At 36.3% G+C, this 24,621-nt stretch overlaps 1 protein-coding gene across 1 annotated transcript in view; it reads right to left on the minus strand.

The window, feature by feature from the left end:
- pou6f2 (POU class 6 homeobox 2) overlaps positions 1-24,621 on the minus strand; it is an 87,336-nt gene that overhangs the window by 40,205 nt on the left and 22,510 nt on the right. The window contains 3 exon segments of the mRNA XM_043225829.1: positions 18,374-18,394; positions 18,397-18,595; positions 23,902-23,999. Of these exon segments, the coding sequence (XP_043081764.1) occupies positions 18,374-18,394; positions 18,397-18,595; positions 23,902-23,999 (318 nt within the window).

Genomic DNA, 24,621 nt, shown 5'->3' on the forward strand with positions numbered 1-24,621 from the left:
ACAGGATTGTAGAGAAGCCCCATGTGGCCCTATTATATGGGCAGCACTGCAGGTAAAACTGTGGTTGAGTGCGAGTGCTTTATAAACTCTGTCATCTCGTTACGAAACATAGCTAACCTTCCGTTCTCCTTTAAACAGATCTGGTCTCGCTGCACGGGAAAGCAGTGGCAGACCTTGAGCCTAAGAGTCAGGTGCGAGAGCGATGACAGAGCTGCAAAGGTCTGAATACATTGAAACACAATACACGAATACAGAGCCCAAATACTGTTTACTTCGTTGGAGTGTTTATACGAACAGAACACAAGGACGTGGAGAGCAGATGACGTCTATTTAGCATCGTTGTATAAAAGTCATCCTCTATAACACTCTGAACAATGGTAACATAAGGCATGAGCATGTGAATTTGGTTTTTCAGTCTGGATCTCATGTGCGCTACCTCCTCCAAAGCGCTTTCAACTGCTACCTTGACTTTATTAACTTGCTTTCTTTCTTGCGTAACGAGAAACGTAATGTAATTATGGCAACAATTGCATTGTTCTATTCATTTCCACTGAAAATGTACACGTACACTGGCTTAGCATTGTAGATAGAGAAAGCAGCATTTACTCCATGCATCTATAGAATGGAGAAAATTCAAGGATGCTGCGCAACTATACTAATGTATTGAATCTAGCAATTCTTATATATTCTCTAACAACTAAAAGTCAAGAAGTGTAGAATAATAGAGGGTTCAGACATAAACTTTTATATATATATATATATATATATATATATATATATATATATATATATATATATACATATACAACTATTGTCAACACTGAAAGCAGCGTCTTGTGCACAAAATCATAATATTAGGATGATTTGTAAGATCATGTATGAGTGAAAAAAATTCAGCTTTGCCATCACAGGAATAATTTGCATTTTAAACTATAATTAAAAAAATCAATGAATTAATAAAAAAAAAGTACATTACTGTTTTACTGTATTTTTGATCAAATGATTGCAGACTTGGTGGGCTTCTTACAAAAGCATTACAAAATCTTACTGATCCGAAAGTAGAGTAGTGTGTGTGTAAGTGTGTGTGTGTGTGTGTGTGTGTGTGTGTGTGAAACTTATGTAAAATAATTTGTATTTACTGTGTATTTTTTTTTACATTTTGTATAAAATGCCTACATTATATTATTTTATTATTAATTTATTCTAAATAGAATTATGAACATGTTTTTCACATGAAAATACATTAGTTCTGCTCTAGCATGGCTCATACATCATTATAATAAAAATTAATAATAAATGCACTGCCTTTGGACAAAGCAACTATTTATAGCACACTGTATACAGTATGCCTTTCCTTTTCTCTTTTAAAGGTCATAATACATTCAAATCCCATGTCATATTAAAAATAAATTGACAGGTAGATTATCTGACTATTTGATTCATTTTTTCCATGAGCCAAAGTAAAAAAGAAACACATAAATCCTGCCAGACCCTCTAAAGTTCATAGTTATAAAATAATACCTGACAACCTTCTCACTGGGCACACAAACGAAGCTACGGCCCGTCCTGACAAGTTCTGTGACCTCCCGGACGTATGGATGCTCTATTTTCCCTCCCTGCACCTGAAGTCACTCCAATTTAGCACTTTTTTTTCTTTCTTCCTTCTTCTTGAGACCGACCTGAACTCTAGCAAAGTAGCAGAAAACAGAATTCTCTCGAACAGATCTGTTTAACAGAAGCTCATTCCTCTCACCTCGGTGACCCCGCGTACGTGTGCGCGCCAGACTCCCTGTGTAAAAATCACCTGTCGTGTGTTTGATGTGGGTATAAGTGTGTGTGGGTGTTTGTGAAGCATAGAGAGCCTGATTGTCAGAGGTCAGCGCAGAGGTCATCAAGAACCGACAGGGTGATGGCACTATTTTTGTTTTCTAGTATCAAAGAGAATGTACAGGGCAAAGCAGAGCATCCACCTTTCTCATTAATACAGTACACTGTCTGTCTGTCCCATGCAACACCCTTTCCTTTCGGGGCATCCACCTGACAAATACAACAACATGAAGATCTAAGACTGATCTGTGTCAGTTAGTAACACACGGATCAACTGATAACTAAAATGCAAAATCTATTATGTGCATGCATCTTTGCATGCAAGCAGTACACTTTAGAAAACGTTAATGATTTTTTAAATAATAGCTACAAAATCAAGTCTCACACACACACACACACACACACACACACACACACGGGCTGCGCAGTGAATTAAAGGCCAGTCACAAGGGCAAAGTGAGTAACGTTGAGTTAATTAATTCTGTGGGAAACGACTGTGGTGGAAGAAAGACATGTAAAAACAAGTGAAAGGAACAGAACAAGAGATGTTAGTAACACTTTATTTTAAGGTGTCCTTACGTGTATTTACTATAATTATAATATTATAATAACAATTCATTACGCATAATTGCATGCAAGTAACCGTAAGTCAAACCGTAGTCCTAACCCTAACCATGTAGTAAGTACTGTACGTGTAGATGATTAATATTACTCAGGACTTAAATGGACACCTTAAAGTAAAGTGTAACCGTGATGTCGCAAGGAAATTACTAATAATTTTATAATTAGTTAAAACAAACAGGAATGATGACAAGAATGTCCAACCTAGTAAGACACAAGGCAAAAAATAAATAAATAATTATGATTGGATAAATAAATAGGGACAAGTATGAAAAGAAAAAAAATGTTACAGAACTTGTGCGACTGGGCTTTTGACTTAGAATCTTTTAGTTTGTGACATATATAAAAATATAGTCTCCTCTATACACAGTATACATATTTAAAATAAAAAATAAGTTTAAAATGAATTTGTTAACACTTTATTCTATTTTCCATTCTATTTATTCTATTAAACATTTAGGGTCAGTAAGATTTTTTAAAAGAAGTCTCTACTGCTAATTGCATACACACACACATATATACACACACACACACGCACGCACACACACACACACACACACACACACATCTTTCAGTTTTATTGTATTTTTTATCAGATAAATGATATATAATATATATTGTACATTATATATGTACCACGGAATTATACATGATTTAGAATTATATTATTTATACTCTATACCTGCGAAATGCATTCACAGCAGTCTTTAAATAAAAACCTTACTAAATAAAAGACCTGAAAAAAAACAAAAAAACAATTAAAAATCTGTACCATCTTTAGCAGATGGCATCTCCAGCATTTACAGTGGAGCTCAGACATTATTACGTGATTCTCTATCAGCAATTTGGATTGGGATCAGACAATGCTAAACGGAAAAGAGGTTAGACTGCAGTTGAGAGGCTCTGAGTGTTTATAGCACTGAAGTGGACAGCGTATTGGGATCAGACCACAAAGCCCCCCGTCTGACATGCATGTCTGATCAAAGTGTATTACTGCTATGGGCTCTGCTGGGGATTTAAAGGAATTCTGGGCCGTCTTCCAGAGAGAACAAGGTGTAAAAGTGGAGAGTTTATGATAAAAAAAAAAACTTCTTACAGAGCTTCGGAAAGTGTCTTGGGTGGAAATGCACTAGTTAAAACAATTTTTTTTGCATTATTGCTTAAAATAAAACATAAAAAACTCTTTTTCCTTATTTAACGTGACATTTTTTTCCAAATAAAACTGGATAGGTTATCCCTACAACCCCTTGTAAACAGCAAATAATTGCAAATATCCATTGTCATACTCAAAACAATGTACTTGCAGGTAATAAGGTAATAAAAGTCCACTTAAATGAATGTTTCAAAATGCACTTACGATAGGTTCTCATATTATGCTTTAAAGCAACTAAATACTAAAGCACATAAAATGCTTGGTACCTTGATGCTATTCAGGATTATATTTGAAGTTAACATGCAAGTTCATTATTACAAATGTGTAATTATGAATATATTTAAACACATGACATACAAGTTTCAGTACATTTAAATACATTTAATTTTTTTTTCAGTTCTTTTGTCATATTTTGAAACGATGCACTTGAATCCTACTTAAAGAGCCAATAGACCACTTTACTATAAAATTAAACATTTTCCATTTTCAGTTAATTGAAAATAACATGCCAAAAGCGTACATTTAAAAAAATAATAATTATGCAAAGCATAGTTCTTTTTTTGCAATCACCGCCTACTTTAACGCACTAAGATTACCTGTGCTCACCATCTCCATCTGTCTCTTTCGCCAATACCTGTCTGCCTTCCCTGTCCCATGCGCCCAGCTCCCGAGGTCCTGTCCCCCCCCCCGCCTGCTTTCCCCTTAGTGTCTAATGCAAAATTTATGCTCACGAGGTGGTTTCAGTGGGTGGAAAAATCAATACCGCCGGGCCCTGATGCGCCAGGGAGAAAGAGTGCTCTCTGACTGACAGTAAAAGCATGAGGGGGAGAACGAGGGGGCACTTTTAAAGCGACGAAAGGTGGACGACGCCACAGAATTGGCCCATCCACATCATATTACAGCCTCATTTAAAGTCTGATTTCGATAGCAGTTCCGTCCGTATTAGAAACGGAGAAATGTTTTTAGAAAAGGCAGATTTGAGGATTATACTCCCGTTCCGCCAGCTATTAAAAATGCATTTTTTTTATATCGTTGTTCCGCCCGCAGCTGCATTCCTGAAGTTGATAAGCGCGAGGCTGCGCAGGCAGCGCCGTCGAAATGAAGTGATTTAAAGACAATGCGCGTACATCATAAGGCCTTTGTTGTTCGCTGCCTGCATTGTGCTTTGCTTTGGCCTTTGAAAACACAAGATGGAATGTGTACGCATGTAACCGAAAAACCAATTCGGGGTGTAAACCAGGGCTCCGAGAAAGTGTGTAAAAGAAAAAGATGTTTCAATGGAATGAAACGGCTTTAAACAATAGGATTTGCCCTAAATCCTTATCCCACTATCTTTCACCTCTTTAATTATTCCTTTTGCTCGTCTCGCGGAGCATGTAAGCACTATTGCGTGCTACCGAACGAAGGGGAGAGGAGCGTTGTGCCCGCGGGCAGCCGGTCTGTTGAAACGTGGAGCTCTAAGTGACATGCCACCGCTTGTGATTCCTAATGCACTTTAATAAAACCCAATACGGCAAGAACGAGCGAGTAGAAAAGTCACCCGCTGATTCGAAACGCGAATTATCCCGAAGTATCAAATGCGTATAAATTTGTGTACGTTGTTCAACAATGTTTTTTTTTTGGGGGGGGTTTGTCCCTGACACACGCTGAACCATTTTAAGAGCTCGCAAACCGTTTTGCAGCAACATCTTAAACAGCAGAAGAAGAAAAAAAAAAACGCAAGCATATGATGTTTAATACGACCTCAGCTTTTCGAAAAAAAAAAAAAAAAAAAAAGCACCGTGATCCTTTCTGCCGGTTTAGTAGTTTCTCTCCTGCATGGCCTATGAGGTGTTTGAGTGGTCTGAGCGATACATGATGAATGAAGTGGCGTGCTACTTATGCGCTTATCGTGCTCAGTGACTAGCAACAGGTTCAGCAGAGGCCAGCCACAGTAAATGAAACTCCTCAGCAGGACAATACATCATCAGAGCAAATGTATGCGGCCCGGACGTCTCTCGCTCGTGCAGGACACCGACAACGGGTGTGATGGGTAGGAGGAGGAGGAGGAGGAGGAGGAGGAAGGGGGTGGAAATCTTAGAAGAAAAAAAAGATGGAGGGAAAAAATAACAAGGAGAGAAGGAGAGGAAAGAAATATGGTTGGAGATGTGTGGAAGCACAGCGGATTTCCTATTAGCTGATGGACGTCGTTTCTTTTTCCATTTTTTTAACATTAACTGGCCAGGCCGGGAAAGCAAATAGAACTTGCCATGGCTAATATCACACATAGGGCTCATAGAGAGGAGATTTATCATGATGAAATACTGTAATGCACACAGGCCGTGCACACATTATGTGGACGCCGCTCTTTTGTACTTTCTGTCAGTGAAGCTCATTATGTCCTCCTAGAATGTAAAAAAGAGCACATTATCATAATATTAAATGCCTCAAATTGGAATTTTTAATAGATAATATAGCTAGACTTTTTAAACCAGAATAGTTATTTATAGTTTATACTGTATATATATATTTATAGTTTTTCGTCGCTGTGGAAGCATAAAGTAGAAGAACCTATTGAATGCAACAGTATTGTTTCATGTTTACTTTGCTGCCTCACAAAAAAAGTATTTATTCATTTATTCATAAACGATTGTAATTCATTTATTATCATTTCTAAAATAAATATATACAGTTTAAAATTGTAGTAATTGTTATTAATCTAATCCATAATTATTATAGAATTATTCATTCTTTGACTGAACGACTTGAATGAATGACTTTTGCATGATAGATTACGCAAGTATTTTGATCTATTTTTAAAAATAAAGCTGGACTCACAGTCGCATGTCTATGTTTTAGAATTTTAGCAATAACGTTATTCTTTACACTTTTATTAACTTTGATGATGATGATTTTTCAGGCCTGGAATTTACAGAAATTCTGTGATCAAATAAAACATACGATATTATGTAGAACCTTTTTGAGAGAAAAAAAAAAATACAAAGAACACTAAAGAAAATGACCGATGACAAACTGACAATGAACAACGGAAATAAAAAAGAGATGATAAGAAAGACATTGAGAGTGTCTCTTTGCCCTCAGCCCCCTCCTCTCCTCTTCCAGCAGTGTCCAACACTCTGCCCTGTTTGTGAAAGATGTAGGAGTTTAATGTGACGATATCTCCTCTTCTCTCGCGTCTGTGGTCTACTTACCAGCTACATGATCCAACCCTGATGCGCCTGCTGTGTTTTCAGCAAGGAGCCCTCAGGGACCATTACACTCCAGCCTGCCTTCCTCTGGGGCCTTTTAGGGCCCCTTAACACTTACTGAAGACCCTTGAATGTGAAGCCCTTCCCCAGAAAGCACATCTATTAATTAAGGTAATTAGGCCCTGAGATGGCAATTAGAAACCGCAGATAGCTTTTAGCCTGTCTGTCGCTTCCAAAAAGGCTTGGTTTCAGCACCATCTGCCGTGTCAGAAATCACCACAGCATCTTGTGTTTCCGAGAGAGGAGGGCGAGCGGCGTTATCTGAGATATAGACCTTCACCCGACCGAAGGGTCAAATTCTGGACCCTCTCATATTTGGGCTTTTCATCTGATATGAAATGACAAATGAAACGCTTATCATGTGTCACTCACTATCGGCTTGAATAGTGATCCTTATTAAAATACGTTTGCGGGGTTTATATGGATTGAATTGTTAATGTACCCGAAAGAGGAAAAGAGAAAGTTATCGCACTTGTATTAAAACGCTCTGTGATGTGTATTGATAGGCTGATTCTTTAGATATTGATTGAACGGCACAGTCGTAATGACGAAGCCAGATTTGTGTAGGTTTTTTTATTGATTCCGTTGTAAGTCAGCAATGATAAGCTGCGAGGTTGCTATTGATCGTTTCGGACATTCAATACACTTGTTTTCATTTGGAGATTTCACTGTACTTTATCGACAAAATGTTTCTTCTTTTAAGCCATAAGTAGCCAGAGCGAAATTCATTTGAACACCTACGCATTTTTGGACTTTCTTTAAAACTTCCCGGGGAGCTGTAACAATGCCAAACCTGCCGTTTTTTTTTTTTCCCCCGCAGAGGGCAAAACGCAGTGAGATTTTTTTTTTTGTTAAAATGAAATAAAAGCGATGTGTGCCACTCAAAGGACAGAACTTTCTTTGTTTTATCCATTAAGAAGCCTAATTATCATATTTTTACATAAAATACCATTTACTCACACAAGAAGGCGTATAGGTCATAGTAAGTTCTCTATCACCATGCAAACACGTTTTGTTCTCCCTCTCAGTCTAATTGTTTCAGCCAAAACCTCGAGTTCTTACAGTAAATTGCAGGGGAGTTTTCAGCCATAAGTCATGTTACACACACATGCGCTTCACACACACAAACACACTCACAAAAGAATGAAATATGGTTTACGAGGTCCTGTGACAGAGCACAATCGCACATTGTCAGTGGAGTGTGATAACCCCATTTTCATTCCGTTTCACTCCCATGAAATTACCATTAGCATTACGAGTCATGCAGAACCCAGATAAATGTAAAAAACGCTACCCGGTTCTTCCAGACAGGAATAACAGTCCCCACAGATTACCATCTCTCTTTCGCCTTCTGCTTGCTCTGACTCTAATATTTCATTTACAATGTTTCGTCAGTTCATGCTCCCCTCACTGACCATGTAAATCACTAATCAATTTCCATTTCCAGAGCTTGACAACAGAAAGCCTATGAAATGTGTCTCAGAAGTCTATGTAAGGATTTTAATAAGATGGGGGACAAGATACAGAGAATTACGATGGGAATATAGTACCTCAGTGCTGAATGACTTGGTTGGGCTTTAAGCAGTTAAACAAGGGCTTCAGAAATTTATCAAACCACTAGCCCTAAGTATTAGACTTCAGAGCATAAATCATTGTAGAGAGATGTGCCATTACTTTTTGTACGCCATTGGTATCTACACTTGTGCAGGCTAAAATATTTCTTCTTGGTATATCTGCTCTAATTGTGACATTGCTTGTTTTCAAACCTTTCATTTTCACAAACTGGAACATTTATTAAATTAACTAAACAGATTCCAGTCAAACAGTCTGTTTATCAATAAAAGCAATAGTAAAATAGTGAGTTGTTTAAAGTAGAAAATACACAAAACATGATATATATATATATATATATATATATATATATATATATATATATATATATATATATATATATATATATATATATATATATATAGCCTAATTTCAAACTATCTAAAATAAATACAAATGATTAAATATTTTGGCTCGACTGGAAATATAGGTACATGTGTATATTTGTACCTAAATGCATATGTGTGTGTGTGTTTGTTCTGTTTGTTTATTGAATGCAATTTCAGTTACTCATATAATTACTTACAGGTGAAAGAATATGAACATTAACACATAAAGATAAAATTGTTATTTTTTGTTTGAAAGCAGATGCTTAATGGTTCTTAAATTTGATATATAATATTATTATATATGCATATCAGAAAATATTCTATAGGCCATCAAATTTAAATGAAAATTAAAACCATGTTCGCATTGACTGGCAAAAATCGCTGGTCGGGAAAGAGTTAATAAAGTATTCTAATATATGTTCCAGAAAGTCTAATTTGAATTTCATAAATCAAAAAAGTAAACAGTTAAAAAAAATAAAATAAATGGAAGTGCCCAAAGCCACTCAGAAGACATTATCAACCATCCTGGCAACCATCCACAACACATTAGCTTCGTGGCAGCGACTTTCACAAAAAAAAAAAAATCATCTAAATCCAAATCAACTTGTTTTGACAACTTCTTTGGATTATGAAACATTTTTCTCACAATTCCTCATTTCCCAAACCTTCCTCCTCCACCTCTTTCCATCATTACTTTTATAGCTTTTTTTAATCCCATGTCTAGTGTGTCCTGAGCAGTTTGCAGGATGTATGTATATCCCTTACTCCAACAGCCTCCTACTCTTTCATTACATATCTGAGTGAGCATGGGCGCAGGCCTGGACTCTGCCAGCACAAACATGTAGCTTTGCTTCAGATGTTCTACCTCCAGAGAGCTGTAGTCTCAGCGGTTTGGGGGTTCGGAGGGGCCGCGGTGAACGCGCTCTAAACGATAGGTTTAATTTAATGCCAGTTTGAGAGGCTTAAGTTATTTCAGGCCTCCGTGCACCAGTTCTTCATCGGGAGAGAAAACTGCCAGTTCACTCCTTTAAAAAACATTACTGGCACTTCCCAATTATTTGTAGACTGATGCAATTACCATAAAATATGTATCGAACATGGATGAGTGGAGGGAGGCTAAATCCCAGCAGAATCACAGAGGCATACTGTATTTGTGGGCCGCTCTGCATCCTGGGTCTCGGCTTGTGTGTCTCTTTCGGTTTTACCACAGGAGGGCCGAAGCAATGTGGCCTCCTCGATCGAAACGGACAAAGCCATATCCGATTACCATTATTATTGTCTTTTCCAATCTTCCTTCACACCCCCCTCCATTTCTCTTCCTCGCTCTCTTTCTCCGAGGACGGGGATTTTTCCTCTTTTCTCAGTTTAAACAGAGTGACAATGCCACCAGTCACGCAGGACAGAACAGTATGCGGCAGGACAGGCAGCTGGTGAAGCCATTTCAAGATGACAAACGCCACCAATATGTCAAACATTAACAGCTTGATTTTGCTTGACACCCGAAGGACACTCCGTGCCCTTAACGTTTCACACGCACAACTGACACAGTTAGGTCTTTTTTTGTTTGGCGTCACTAAAGTTAATAATTGTATTCGGGGTGACGAACAACAACATTTTGAGAACTATCAAAAATATCCATCAAAACAAATATTAAAAGTATGCGATCCTTGTTTCTTTTAGGCTCACTTTCTCCATTCACTAACATGACTCACGCAATTATTATTTTTGTATTTTTTTCTCCTAACATTCACAGAAAAATCTACATAAAATAACTAAATAATGTGTACATACAGTATATACAGCACTGTTAAAAGGTTTGGAGCTGGTACAAATTTTTCACACATTTATTTGCTCAAAAATACAGTGAAGCTGTTATATCATTAATATTAAAATTCAAAACAACTGATTTCTTTTTTAATATATCTAAAATTGTAATGCATGGCTGTGATGGAAAAGCTGAATTTTTAGTAGCCATTCATTTATTCTTCTGCTTAATATTTTTGTTAAAACTGCAAAACATTTTTTTAAGGAAAGTTTAAATGAGCTGCCAAATGACGTGATGTTTGATCATTCTGGCAGAAAAAAGAACCTGCGAAAACACACGCTAACATTTCTGTGCACATGCTTCATTTGAGTGTGATGTGGTAAAATGTATTTGTACTTTGTGCGATGATGTATAACGTTTGTGACGTGAGGTGCTTTCTGTTTGAGCGCCTGGATATGTGTGGGCCAACCTCGCTGGGTGCGTGTACATTACGATTTGTGTTATTTTTGTGGCTACGCCACTGTCATATGCAGTCACCCGGCATCACACTCAGTGGGAAAGAAAACTGAACAATATCCAAAGCGAGCGGCAGATGAGAATCTTTGTCTCTTTCTGGAGAACATGTGGTGTAACCCCCCTAAAACACACATACACACACACACACACACACACACACACACACACACACACACTCACACCACCACCTCTCACTCTCAATTATTTGGCTGCTGTCACAACAAATCAATCAAATTACCACAGCAAGTCTGTGTGCAGGTGCTGCTAGTGCATTGCTAGTCACATTAGCTTTGAAATGTATGAGGGCGCGGGCAATTTTATCACTCTTCTTTATTTAATACGACTCTTTCCCTATGAATCGTCTTAAAACTGCATCAAACTTGAAACATTAAAGGACAATGTGGAAGGCATGCTGGGAATACGGTACTTTAAGATAAACTAAGAGACAGAGAGAAAGAAATGTCCATTTCTGTAATTAAGGGTTTAAAGTAAGTTAAGCACCACGGACAGCGTCGATGCCGTGCCGTTGATTACCACAGACAAACATTTTGACTTGATTTTTGCTTGTTTTACAGACCGCAGAATGTTTAAAAGCAATGCACTTATAATGGGGCAGGACATTCAAGTGAATCTAAAAGCGAAAATGTTTTTGATAAAAATTTTATACGAAAATATCTTTTTAGATAAAAATATTTAGTCGTTGGACTGTATCTTGCTAAGCTACAGATGTATCTGTGTCTGTATAAACAGCTACACTAATGCAAATTTGGGGCCAATATGTTTTTTTAAGAAATTAATACTTTAGGGAAGGATGTATTCAATTCATGAAAAGTGACGGTAATGGTTTTTATAACGTTAGAAACGATTTCGGTTTCAAACAAATACTGTTAAAACTTTCTGTTCATCAAAGACCCTGAAAAGAACGTATATTTAACATTGATAAAATAATAATAAATGTGTAAACAGCAAATCGGCATATTAGAATGATTTCTGAAGGATCGTATGTAGTTAAAAATGGAGTAATGGCTGGTGAAAAATCAGCTTTGCCATCACAGAAATACATTTTAAAATGTATTGATACATGAAACATTATTTTAGACTGCAATGATATTTCACAACATAACAGTTTATCATTTTTGACCAAATAAATAATTTTACCAAACTTTTTAACTAGTAATTTTAAACTAATTAGAAGGTCAAGGTACCTAATATAAAAAATTTAAATGTCATTTTTGGTGGCAGAACAATACAGGTCACATGAATCCTCATTCCTTTGTTTCTTTTCATTTCTATCTGCATAACGCCCTTGAAGTTCAGCACCACGGACAGTTCATTGTACAACCAGTTAATGGAGCTAACTGCTAAGTGTCTTCAACGGTCATAAAACAAAACTAGAAAAAAAAAAAAACGAAACATGTTTCACTTAAAAATAAAATAAAATTAAATTAAATTTCTCTAGTTAAAGCAGAGTCTATATAATCGTGTCAGAGTTGTAAACCCAGATTCTCCAGAGACGTATCATTTGCTGCACCAGATAACTTTCCTTTAGCAAGCATTGACTCAACATCTAAACCAAAGTCTTTAAATTAACTTTCACCGGCAGTTTTTTTTTTTTTAATACAACAAGAGTAACAGTTCTTGTTACTTGAGTTGCAAACATATCGCAAGCAAATTATGAGCTTTCTATTGTCTTTTTCCCGTGTGCAACTTTATCACCCTTAAGGCTTTGCGTTTCGCTTTGACTTGGCTACTTTTAGCTAAACTAAGTGAGTTAGCAGCTTCAAGTTCCCCGTCTGTGTCAGTACTCAGTCTAAAGCGATGCCCCGGTCTGACAGGAGAGGGATTCCTGTGAGACTACAACTGCTCTTTCATTGAGACAGAGGAGCAGTGTTGTGATTAGAGCCAACATGGTTCCTCATTAGCCTACGAGCGCGGAGAGACTCAGGCAATTACTCCTCATCCCTGAGTGCTGTTTTATGTTTCCTGCAAAGGGAACGCACAACCCCGCGCACTATTCCTTCCCCCGTACACGCTGCGCTGCAGGTTCTGATGTGCTCCGATCAGGCAGCTTACAATATGAATATGAAAGAGGCAGAGTATACATTTGTTCTGCATTAACTCAAAGTAGGCTGACAATGTAGCACTGATCTTTCATTTGCCTTACATCTCTTTAGGGAAAATATGCCGTATTACAAGGATGTTTCCAAAAAGCCTTTTCATAGGTCATGAAAAGACAGTTATTTCATGATCTGAGGGTTACCCTTATGTTTTTTGCGAAGGGCCTGTTTTGAGGCTTTCTGAGCTGATGAGCAACAACGTAGATGTTATTTTCGTTCTGCAGCTTATTGAAAGATGCTTTGATGTAAGGAGAAGCACATTCTGTCATTTGGTTTGTTATGAGACAGAATATGGTAGGAACGTACAACAGAGGGATTTGTAATTTTCAAAGCAGCGAAATCATATCATTAAGTCTCATATCAAGTCAAATGAAATCAAACGATGTTATTTGTGGCATAAAGCAATGTCACAGTGTCAAGCAAACACGCTTTCATATTGCTGTGTGTTTTGAAACATCAACTTACCTCGCATATGTTCACATTATAATTTACAATCCAATCTTCTTCCTAAATATACACCATTTCTAAATATATATGATTAATTCCACTCCTAACACCGTGTTTGCAGTCTGACGGACAAACAAACATGAGGCTGATTCTTATTCTATTCAAGTTACAGCTGGATTCGTACACATAGTGTTCAAGAGGGAATTCACTTTCTTTACTTGACATGTCCAGACATTAATCTTCCTGACAAAATAACAAGCTACAGCGGCGCCAGGGTTTAAAATGAGCGCGGAGTAACGCAAGCGCAGGCTTTTATTTAGACGACCGTGCCGAACTTCATGAAGCTGCCCCATCGCTGTGACGACCATTCATCAGAGCAGAGACGCAGTGGCGGGTTTGCACACGCACCACTGAGCCTTCTGCTCGGCACACTCACGTGGAAGGTCTCAGAGAGGCAGACGTCTCCTAATTTGGAAAAGGTGAGCTGTGATGTTATAAAGGGCTCTAGCAGCAATATAAGTGCTTTTGTCTTAAAAGCGGTGTAATTCTTTTTCACATTAAAGGGTTAGTTCAACCAAAAATGACAATTCTGGAATCTGCTACGCCCATGTCATTTAAAACCTCTATGACTTCTGCAAAACACACATACACACACAAAAGAAGTCCATTCTATAGACCAAAATTTTTCGAAATATCTTTTTTATGTTGCACATAAACACGTTTGGAACCACAGAGCATGAGTTTGAGCTGGGATAAATATTTGGCAGCTAAACAACAAGTGGGCATTACGTTCAGTATTATCATTTGATTAGTTTAGGCTAATTATTATCACCTCTCAAAAGTGTGTTTTTGCAATAATTGTTCAAAATGGAATGTAATTGTGTATATCAAAAATTGTAATTATCATTGTACGAATATAAATAAATACATTTTTAAAGAACTTTTCATTGTTACTTCATCTTACCTCGCGTACCCATCCGTATTCAAAAATTCGTAACTGCATGCATAGTCATGGGGACTTTATTGTCTTTTATTAATTAATGCAATAATATCCAAATAATTGGTATCTTGGTCTGATAGTGGGTCAAAAGTTTAAACGGAATAACACATTGCATACACAACACTATGACATAATAAATGAATTTAGTTCCTTAAGTTTCTTAACTTTACACATTGAATTCTCGCCGGGCCACAAGCTCTATTATATCTTATTTGCTCGTCATTAGTGTGAGTTCTCTGTTAAAACTGTGTTACAACAGCAGCCAGTCTCCTTCACTTTCCCTGAACAGAGAAATGTTTGATCTGGAGCTAATTAGAACATACTACATGGGCACACTGATCTATGTGTCTTTTTTGGTGCTTGAGGTGGAGATCTTTGCAGGTTGTGATTAATCAGGCCTGCGGGACTCAGTTCACTGCTCAACTAAGGCTGTCTGGCAGAAGTGCTGTGCCAGCAGCTCTCCATCAATGGGGGGATGATGAGATAGGATTGGGGGGGATTGTGGAACTGTGCGACTGGCTGTAGGGAGAGCAGACACAGTCAAATCATTTAATGTCACATGGCAGCCATGACACTACACCCTTAGAGAACCCCTCAGGTTCCGCATCTAAAACTGAGAGGCCTAGTCAGAGTAACTCACACTAGTTTATCACAGTTTTTTTTTTAAATGACCATTTTCTGTTTCAATTTGCACCAGAGATAAACACAATGTCACTGTTCACAATTTGAGTGCAAGAACATCATAAAAGGACACGTTACCTAAAAATGAACTCACTGTCATACCGTTCCAAACCCATATTACTTAGAAGACGATATGAAACATTCTGAGATCCAAAAAACATTGGAACCTATTGATTTTAACAGCGTGGTGGTTACAAAAAAATACTAAAACTTTTTTTAAATATTTCATAGAAGACTTATTCCTTTAAAAGCTCAGGACAGTGCAGTTAAAAGAACTTTATTTTATTTTATTTTATTTCACTTATATTGACAGAATATCCTAAAATTTAGTTTTTGCAAAATTAATTTTAATAAACAATAATATTTAATAATATTATTTTATGTCATTACATTTTTACATATATATGATAGCAATGACCAAATGAAAAAAAAAATGTATATTTTTAGTAAAAACATACTAAAATAATCATGTCAAGTTAAAAATACAGTTTCAGAGAGTCTCAGACAAAAGCAAATTCAGACAAACAAACAAAAAAAAGACAAGCATAGAAGTAAATGTCCGGCTAAACCCCTTAAAGTTTGAGACAGACAATCAATGGAGCATCCATATTTACTTCAACTACTTCTACTTCAGAGTCTTCGAAATGTGAGGCCGGGCCCACAGGCACATTATCGTGACTGCGGGAATTCTGGGAATTTTTAGATATTTATTTATTTAGCCCATGCGAGTGTTTATTAAAAGCCTAGACGTGCTTTGATGCGTGTTGTTATTTATGCATGTTTGTGTCCATTAGAGACTTCTTCTCCATCCCACTATTTTAGCCATCCATCCATCCATCTATTCGGGACAACCTGTTTCCTGCCGTGCATTATTTTAATCTTCGGCTTCCTCCTCCTCAGACGAAAAAGGAAAACGTGCTATTTTACATGCACTCAAATTTATAACCTATCATTTTTTAGTCAGGCATTAGAGAAGGCACCTCATCTAAGATTTATGACTGACGGTTTCCCCCTTCCACCCCTCAATCTAATGGTATAAAAGAGACAATGTTTTAAACATTAAAATGAAAACCATTTACAACTATGATCAAAAGAGAACATTCGTGCATTAAAGTTTAAAAGGCGAGGAGAAGTATGGACATGCGGACGGAAGGAAAGAGGAGGGGGAGAGATAGAGGTAAAGAGGAGAAGACACAAGCATGCTAGTGAATACTCCTACTGAAAGAAGAAAGAGCCTTAAAGTGCTTTTGCGCTTCGTTGCAAAACGCTGACCTGTAATGAATGTGAACTACTTTCCCCGCCTATATCGCTCTGATCCTCCTGTCCTCTGCTTTTCTGAGCACTTTCTTAAACGCAGGCTGTTTGGATGGGGTGATGCTACCAAGTCCCAAAAACACAACAAACTTAAAGACTGAATGTTGTAAAATAAAGTAAGCTTTCAGGATATCTCCTTGTTGAATTGGTCTTCACGGGTTCTGATGGTGCTTTGAACAGCTTTTTTAATATGACCATTAATTTACTGCTAATTTTACTTTAAGCATTGATTTACTTTTTGTTTAGTTTTGCCATTATTTCATATAGGCTTAATAAAAAAACAATGATGATAATAATGTGGACATACACATACGGTGGCCCAAGATTCAAACTTTTGCCAGAAATTGAAGATAAAGTAAATAGAGCACAGGCAAGACCATATAAATATGATTTATATAATTCTCAAAATAAAACTCAGAAATATGGTGACCATGCATCCTAAATTGCTGATAATGTTCAGATTTTGGCTTTGTTTTCATGCTCTATACATATACTGTACGTATGCATATTTGCATTGCTTTGATGAGAAGTCAGAATTAAAGTAAATAGACCATAACCTAGAAAAAAACATGTAAACATACTTTATATAAATTTAAAAAAAGACAAATAAAAAATTTTGAAGTATTCTAGCTAATGCAATTCAAGAGGTCAAAATTGTACTAAATTATATTCACACTGGTGTTTAAGAAAGCCTAACTAATTATAATAGAATAATGACAGCATATGCTGCAAAACAATTGCACTGTGAAAGAAATGAAAATAAATATTTCATATTATTTTAGCTTTACACTACAGTGAGGAAATTACAATACTTCTTTCCAAACTTCTACACTAGAAAGAGGTATTTTGAATTTGGACTGCATTAAAGTGACCCATTTAAACAGCCAGCAGTCAGCAATTCATACTGCACTGTTAAGCTTTTATTTTGACGGAAATGGCAAAAAAGCTTTTATTTTGAAGGACACTATCAGGACAACTAGCTTTAGTAAAAAACGGGAGTACAAAAATGTGCCTAACTACATATCTAGTGAAATGCTGTAATCATCTGCAGCGAAAAATAAAGCGTAACCGGTGCGCTGTTGTGTTTCCAAAACGCGCTATACTCACGGCACAGAAAATAAACTAGTTTATAATAAATGAGACTGCATTCATTCACTGTGAACAGAGCCATTCAGAGGAACAAAAAACCTGAATTACAAGCTGATATGTGTGCGATATGTGTGCATTGCTTTAAAAAATGCAGCAAAAACAGACTTGATGAAGGGATTAAGGCATATTGTGCTTTCGGTTTTAGTTCATTTGACAGATACTGTGCCAAAGCATTATGGCCCAATTTTCTTTTCTTTTTTTTTTATTAAACTCTTTTCCTTTCATATCATAATGTGATGTACTGCAATAATATTGCGATATTGATAATATTATTACATCCCTAATAAATACATAAACGGTATAAATAAATAAAATAAAATAGGTTTCCCTTAATAAATTCTTAATTTGCTGCTGATTAATAGTTAGTAAGGTCATGTTGAATAAGGCATTAAAATATAATAATTTATAATTATAATAATTAATATTTTAGTATTAATAATTAGCACTAAAAGTGTTACCAAATTTACATTCCCTAAAAGTCTTTAAAAAAATAACACTGATTTATAGCACTGGAGTTGTTTTTTTTTATTTAATATTTTTTTATGTTGTTGTTTCCACACCAATTCTTTGTAGTTGGATCAATATGGACTCATACCTTGCAGATTCTGTAGGGGAGTGTCATGATGCCACCAGCAGCAGCGGCTGCCACCAGGCCTTGTATGTTGGCAGCAGTGGGCAGAGACAGAACCAGGCCCTGCTGCCCACCGAGATGCCCGCCAGCATTAAAGGGGATCAGAATGGGCTGGTTGAGTCCTGGAGCTCCTCCAGACATCACTCCACTAACCGCTGATGCCAGCTGCTGAGCAACCAACAGAGACTGAAAGGGAGAACAAATAGGACGTTAATAAAGTTTTATATATATATATATATATATATATATATATATATATATATATATATATATATATATATATATATATATATATATGAAGCATCACATTGATGTTTTATATATATATATATATATATATATATATATATATATATATATATATATATAAAATTTTAGATAAATATTTTTCATATTTATATGTATGATTCATTTTTAGAGTTTGAAATACAAATGAAAATCTCTAAAACCTCCAAATTTAACACTGAAATCTGAAAAAACATTGCTGCCAAAATTCTTTCTGTTGAGAATTGGACAATATTAGCTAAAAGTGCTGTGTGCTAGCAGAACCCACTACTGGGTCTGACAAATCAAATGCTTTTCTTGCAGGAGACCAGAGCATTTTTCTTTTCAGCTCTCCCAAGCACTGTTTTATACCTCTATACTGTACAAAAAGCCTGTCTGTGATTCAGCTTACAGCTACCACACTGCCTGCTCCTCCTTCTTACAAGTCAGCAATTTCTATTTATCTCTCACTTACCAACACAGGTTACATTATCATCATTAGCATTCATCACTGTTTCTTTTGTTTAATTTTGTGTTTCTTCGGTGATTAATTGGTACACTGTCAATAGTGTGAAACAGTGTTTTAGTTGTATAAAAAAGATTAAACATGTGAGGTTGAGTAAATAACAACTGAATTTTATTTGGGGGCCCTTTAATATAAAGCAGACTGAACTGAATTGAAGCGGTTGCATAATTTCTGGCGTGCAGCATTGTTCCTAATTTATGAATGGAAAAAAAAACAAAACGCATGAACATGGAATGACAATTAAAGTGCATTTATTCAAGCACTTTTTTTCAGAATGGGGGGTTTTAGAAAAAACCTTCGAACTATAAGTGCTTTAATGGTGCTTTTGATTTCTGTGTAAGACTAGGCTTTGCTCATTGCTTTAACGTTTCATTTACAACAAACATTTTGAATGAAACGATAATCAGCATGAAATAACACTATTAAATATTCTTTCTCCATCTAAACGGAAAACCAAACAGACAAAAGGAATTTGTCAAAAAGACAAAAACCCTTCTTATAGAACAGAAAGAGATGTCATTTTCTTTTTTTCACTTTAAACACTGACATTAAAAGAATGCAAAAAAAAAAAAAATTCAATTAACGACTCAAAGGATGACAACAAAGACTCTTTTGACAAAGCTGTGTGACATATGCTTAATCTTGCTGTTTTAAGTGTGTGTGTGTGTGTGTGTGATGTTGGTTACTTGAGGCACAAAATCAAAGATTGTCTGCCAGCATCTCATCTCAATCTCAAAGTGAATGTCATTGCCTGGTTTGCCTCTGTGTCCACATGATGCTTGAAATCTGTACTTTTTTAAGAAATATGTTAAGAAATCCATATGTGGATACATTCTTAACTGTTTGGAATGTACTGCATGATTCAAAAGTTGAAGGGGAGTATTTATTTTATTTTAAATCAAATAAAAATAGGAATTCAGGTTTTGTTAGAACTTTGTCAAACCAATGTATAAGCAAATAGAGAACAATAACATATATGGCACATGTAGATCATTCTTAAATCTATAGATAGAGGATTAACAAGACCCAACATTTTGCATGTTGTTTGTTTCAGGACTGAAGGCAGTTTTGCATTTAATAACACAGCTTTTTTGGTGTGGCTTTGTTTGAATTCTTTAGAAAAATGATTTAATTTTTGTATAGCACATGGCATTTTCGTACAAATCAACCAACTCCTTATGGGGCATTCTGAACTCCACTCAATGAACTGAGGAAATTATTAAAAGGGCACTTGACCTGAACAACTGAGCTGAACAGCCTCCATCAGTCTAAAGATGACTAAAACCAGATAAAACTAAAAGTTTAAGACAAACTTTATAAAATACAGACATGTTTATTTGGAATGGTGCAAGTACACAGGAGTATTAAAAGTTCTTTATTTAATAAGAAGACATGTTTGTTATTTTTTAATAGGACGTTTTTAGTCATTTAGAGACTTGATAAAAAACAACACACACAAAACTATGATTTGTTTATTTTTAGTTTAGTTTTGTATTGCTTTAAAGTTGCAATTTTTTCAGTAATAAATTCATTAAAAATCAGTCACATTTAAAAAAAAGTGTTAATGAATTTTAAATTCATAAATTAATAAAAATTAATAGCTTCTTAATAAAAGTCTTTTATTATTTAATTCAATATTAATTAATTGTAACAATTAATTTAATTTATTACATTATTAAAGTTTAAAAAGTTAGATAAAATTAGTGCAATTATAAAATCCAGCCTAAATGGTATTTTAACATCAAACGTCAGTGAGACATGTTCATAGTTAACACTGGTTAACATAGTTAACATGGTTACTGCTCAGACACCTGTGTGAACATAATGAGAAAGAATCTTACTGTGGTAAAATCCAACTTCAATTATGATCATTTTCATGGCCTTTTGCCAGGGAGTACAAACCACTATGCTGTGTCCAGCAGAATGTCTGTGTCAGGAATCACGGGAGGGCCATATACTCCTTGACTCAGCATGAAAACCGGTTCTTCTCTCTTTCTTTTTTCGTGTTAGATTCATTAATAGCTCGCACCGTTTTCCCATCAGCCCTCTCTCTAAGCGACAAGCAGCTGACAAACTGATCTGAACCCCAGCGTGTCTGTGAAATGGGATCCCCCAGGATCAAAACACACTTTAAAATGGCTGAACAACTCCTCACTCAAAATACCCTTGGGATGTTTAAGTCACGCTAGAACCTCACTGTTCCTAAATGTCCATTTGCATACGCCAGTTTTCAAATATATTGTGGCATGTTTGTCATGAATGTAGAAGTTTGCGAGACTGATTTCTGAAATGTACAGTACATACACTGAAACTCAGCGGTCAAACTCTTTTTTATATTTTATATTATACTGCAAAAAAAAAAAACTTGCAAAAGTAGTCTATCAAATGCAATTATTTGTAATTATTAAAATTATAAAATGGCCATTTCAAAAAGCATTTAGGGGGAGTTTTATTAAAAAGGGCAAATGAGTGTGATAGCGCAATTCCAAAACAGCGCAGATGGCTGTGAAAATATTTGCAGGAAATTTACTGGCAATGCGCAAATTAACCAACGCAATTTACCAGGAATCCATTTTGTAATACCATTCTCCCATATTTATTTTTTCTGAACGGTAAAGTCTTATAAATGCTTATTTAATAAGATCAGCGCTAATTCGTTACTGCATCGTTAGTATACCCTGACGGCATCAGACCTCAAAATAGTATTATGACATGTTAAGCTAGGTTTTAATTCAGAAAATGGGACTTGATCTAACCATAAGGGTTAAACAGAATCATCAGATGTTGCTCAAAAAAGAAGTCACTTCAGAGGTAGAGCAAGTCGGTTTGATGAATTTTGCACAGCAAGACAAGCGTGTTAATACTCAAGCATCTGAGGCATGATTGAAAGAGACAAATCATTAAAAAAACTAATTTTAACAGAATCAATACTGAATGTATGTGTCCCCAAGACCCTTTGGCCCATAAGCAACACTCTATACCTTCTTGATCTGGCTTTTGGGATTAAATTACCCTTTTCTTTTCCTAACCCACCCCCTATCCCATTCCTCTTTCTAATAAGAAGAACGGAGGGAGCGGCCCAGCGGAGGAAACGCTGAAAGATTACTCGTAATCAGACTGATAGCAGTGTGCACGAATGAAGCCAAAGGCACAGGAAAGAGTCGGACCCATGTAGGGCTAACTGCCCTCTTACTGATCCAGTTCCGTAATGGCAGTGCACACAATATCCGTCTCTAGAGTGAGAATCCATCAAAACATATTGATCCAGAAACAAGGGAATTGGCCATGGCACAGGGAGAGAGCAGTGTGGCTGAAAAGTGTTTGTTTCTGTGGGACTGTCCTGACAGGGTTCATCTATTAAGGCAGAGCTCAGGGGAACGAGAAGACAAGGGCTTGGACATCGCTGCGGCATGTTGAGCTGGATATGGCAACAGACAATGATCATTCTCCATCTCTTGAAAGAGCTTGTTTGTCCTGCACATCCTAAAAAATGCTACAGTTGATTTTCTAAAAGTATGAGCATATGTGTGTTTGTTTTACCAGGGCATAACCAATGGTGAGTGTGTTGAGTTGGATGGCATTCTCCTTAAAGTCACCGGAAAGTCATCCAAATGGATAATGTATTACTTTTTTGAAAAAGAACAGTTCACCCCAAATGAACAAATGATTCCAAACATACAGAACTTTCTTTATTCTGTAACCTGGCCTCATAAACATATGCACCTCTGTGCACTTTTTTGTGCAATACCATTTTTACGCACCTTACTGCACGTTTCACCCACTGTTTAAAATAGAAATGTCCACTGAGTGGCGCTAAAACAAAGGTTTAATACGTGAACCCTAGCACATTTTAATTACATTGATAACGTATTGCAAAATGTTAATATCCACGGACTGTTGAAGTTAATGCTCTATCATGTTGAAAATACAGCAAGTCCAACCTTAAACCTACCTGATAACAAATGCAAAAGTGATATAAAAATAAGAAGCAACAAGAAGCTGACTAAAAGTTGTTATTTATTGAACACTTACTACTAGGCATGTTCATTAACGTTTGATTCGTGAATAAATCATTCCTTTTAATGAATCCGTTGGATTCTGACTCACAAATCTGCCGTTTGTCTTGCTATTACTACAAAGGCAAATTCTACTTTTTCATGCAATGTAGTCTTTGTTTAACTGTTTTGGCCTAATAATTTATTAATGAAAGATAACTAATGAAACAAAGAATGGGAGCATTTGTGTATCGTATGTGTTATGTGTATTGCTGTAAAGCATTTTAATGTTATTGTTTATTCTGTATCTTTTATAGATTTTTATTTATTAGTAGCGTTATATTTTATTTTATTACCTTAAAGGGTTACTCCACTCCAAAATTAAAGTGTTATCATAAGCACCAGTCAAAAAACTGAAAACTGAAAAGCTACTGGTACGTAACTTGAAAAACATTAAGAAACAATGCCAGTTTTAGTTAGTAAGGCGGTTCAGTGTCAGAGAATGCAAACCAAATTTTGCAAAAGTCGCACTCCGTCTGCTTCCCCTTTAGTACGCAACACTCGCTTTTTATGATACTATGAGTTACTACTAGATAAAATCAAGCCCTACACTAGAAATATGTCACATTTCAAATGTAAATTGGTTTATGAATGCCATTTCATGTTGACGTTAATGACGTTAATGAAAAAAAAGTGTGTGTTCTCACCTGTGGCCCGACGGGGTACGTGGGGTGAGATTGACCCATATGACCATGTTCTGTGGGACTACTGCTGGCATCGGACTGAACTGAACCAACTCGACCACCTGAAATAGAGAGCGAAAGATAGATTTATTTGTCCATTCTTAAAGAATAAAAAATCCTTTTCAATAAATTCTTCCATTTCCCCTTCCCACAACCACACGCACAAACACTCAGAGACAGTATCACGCTGCGACGGCAGTGAGCCCTCAGTAGGGTGCTCCGTAACTGCTGTAGTAAAATGTTTTCCCAATAAAAGAGTCTGCGCACCATGTATTCTCTGCTAAACCCACATTACATGCATGTCACAGCATCTCCTTAATTCAGCGACTCAAACCACACATCAGTTTACATGCCAGAGCTCTCTCCTGATCTGTCAACATACACACATTTAAACACACACACACACAAACATGTACACACAGCTGACATAAGATACTGTGCTTTCTCACAAATACTACATACCTGCCCTGCACACACATTAACTATAAGAGCCAGGTATAAAAAGAAACCTTATTTCTGTGAAGAGTGTTTAATGCTCAGAAAATGTATAAAGAGTGTTAACAAAATGTTGAGCCGCCTTTCAAAAACACGCCATACTCGCTTGGAAAAAGTCAATGTTCCCGTCTTAACTTTAAAGGTAAGTGCAAATCAATAAAAAACACTTTAATCTGACCTTGTGAAGCA

Source organism: Puntigrus tetrazona, chromosome 24, assembly GCF_018831695.1.
Source record: "Puntigrus tetrazona isolate hp1 chromosome 24, ASM1883169v1, whole genome shotgun sequence".
Lineage (NCBI taxonomy): Eukaryota > Metazoa > Chordata > Actinopteri > Cypriniformes > Cyprinidae > Puntigrus > Puntigrus tetrazona.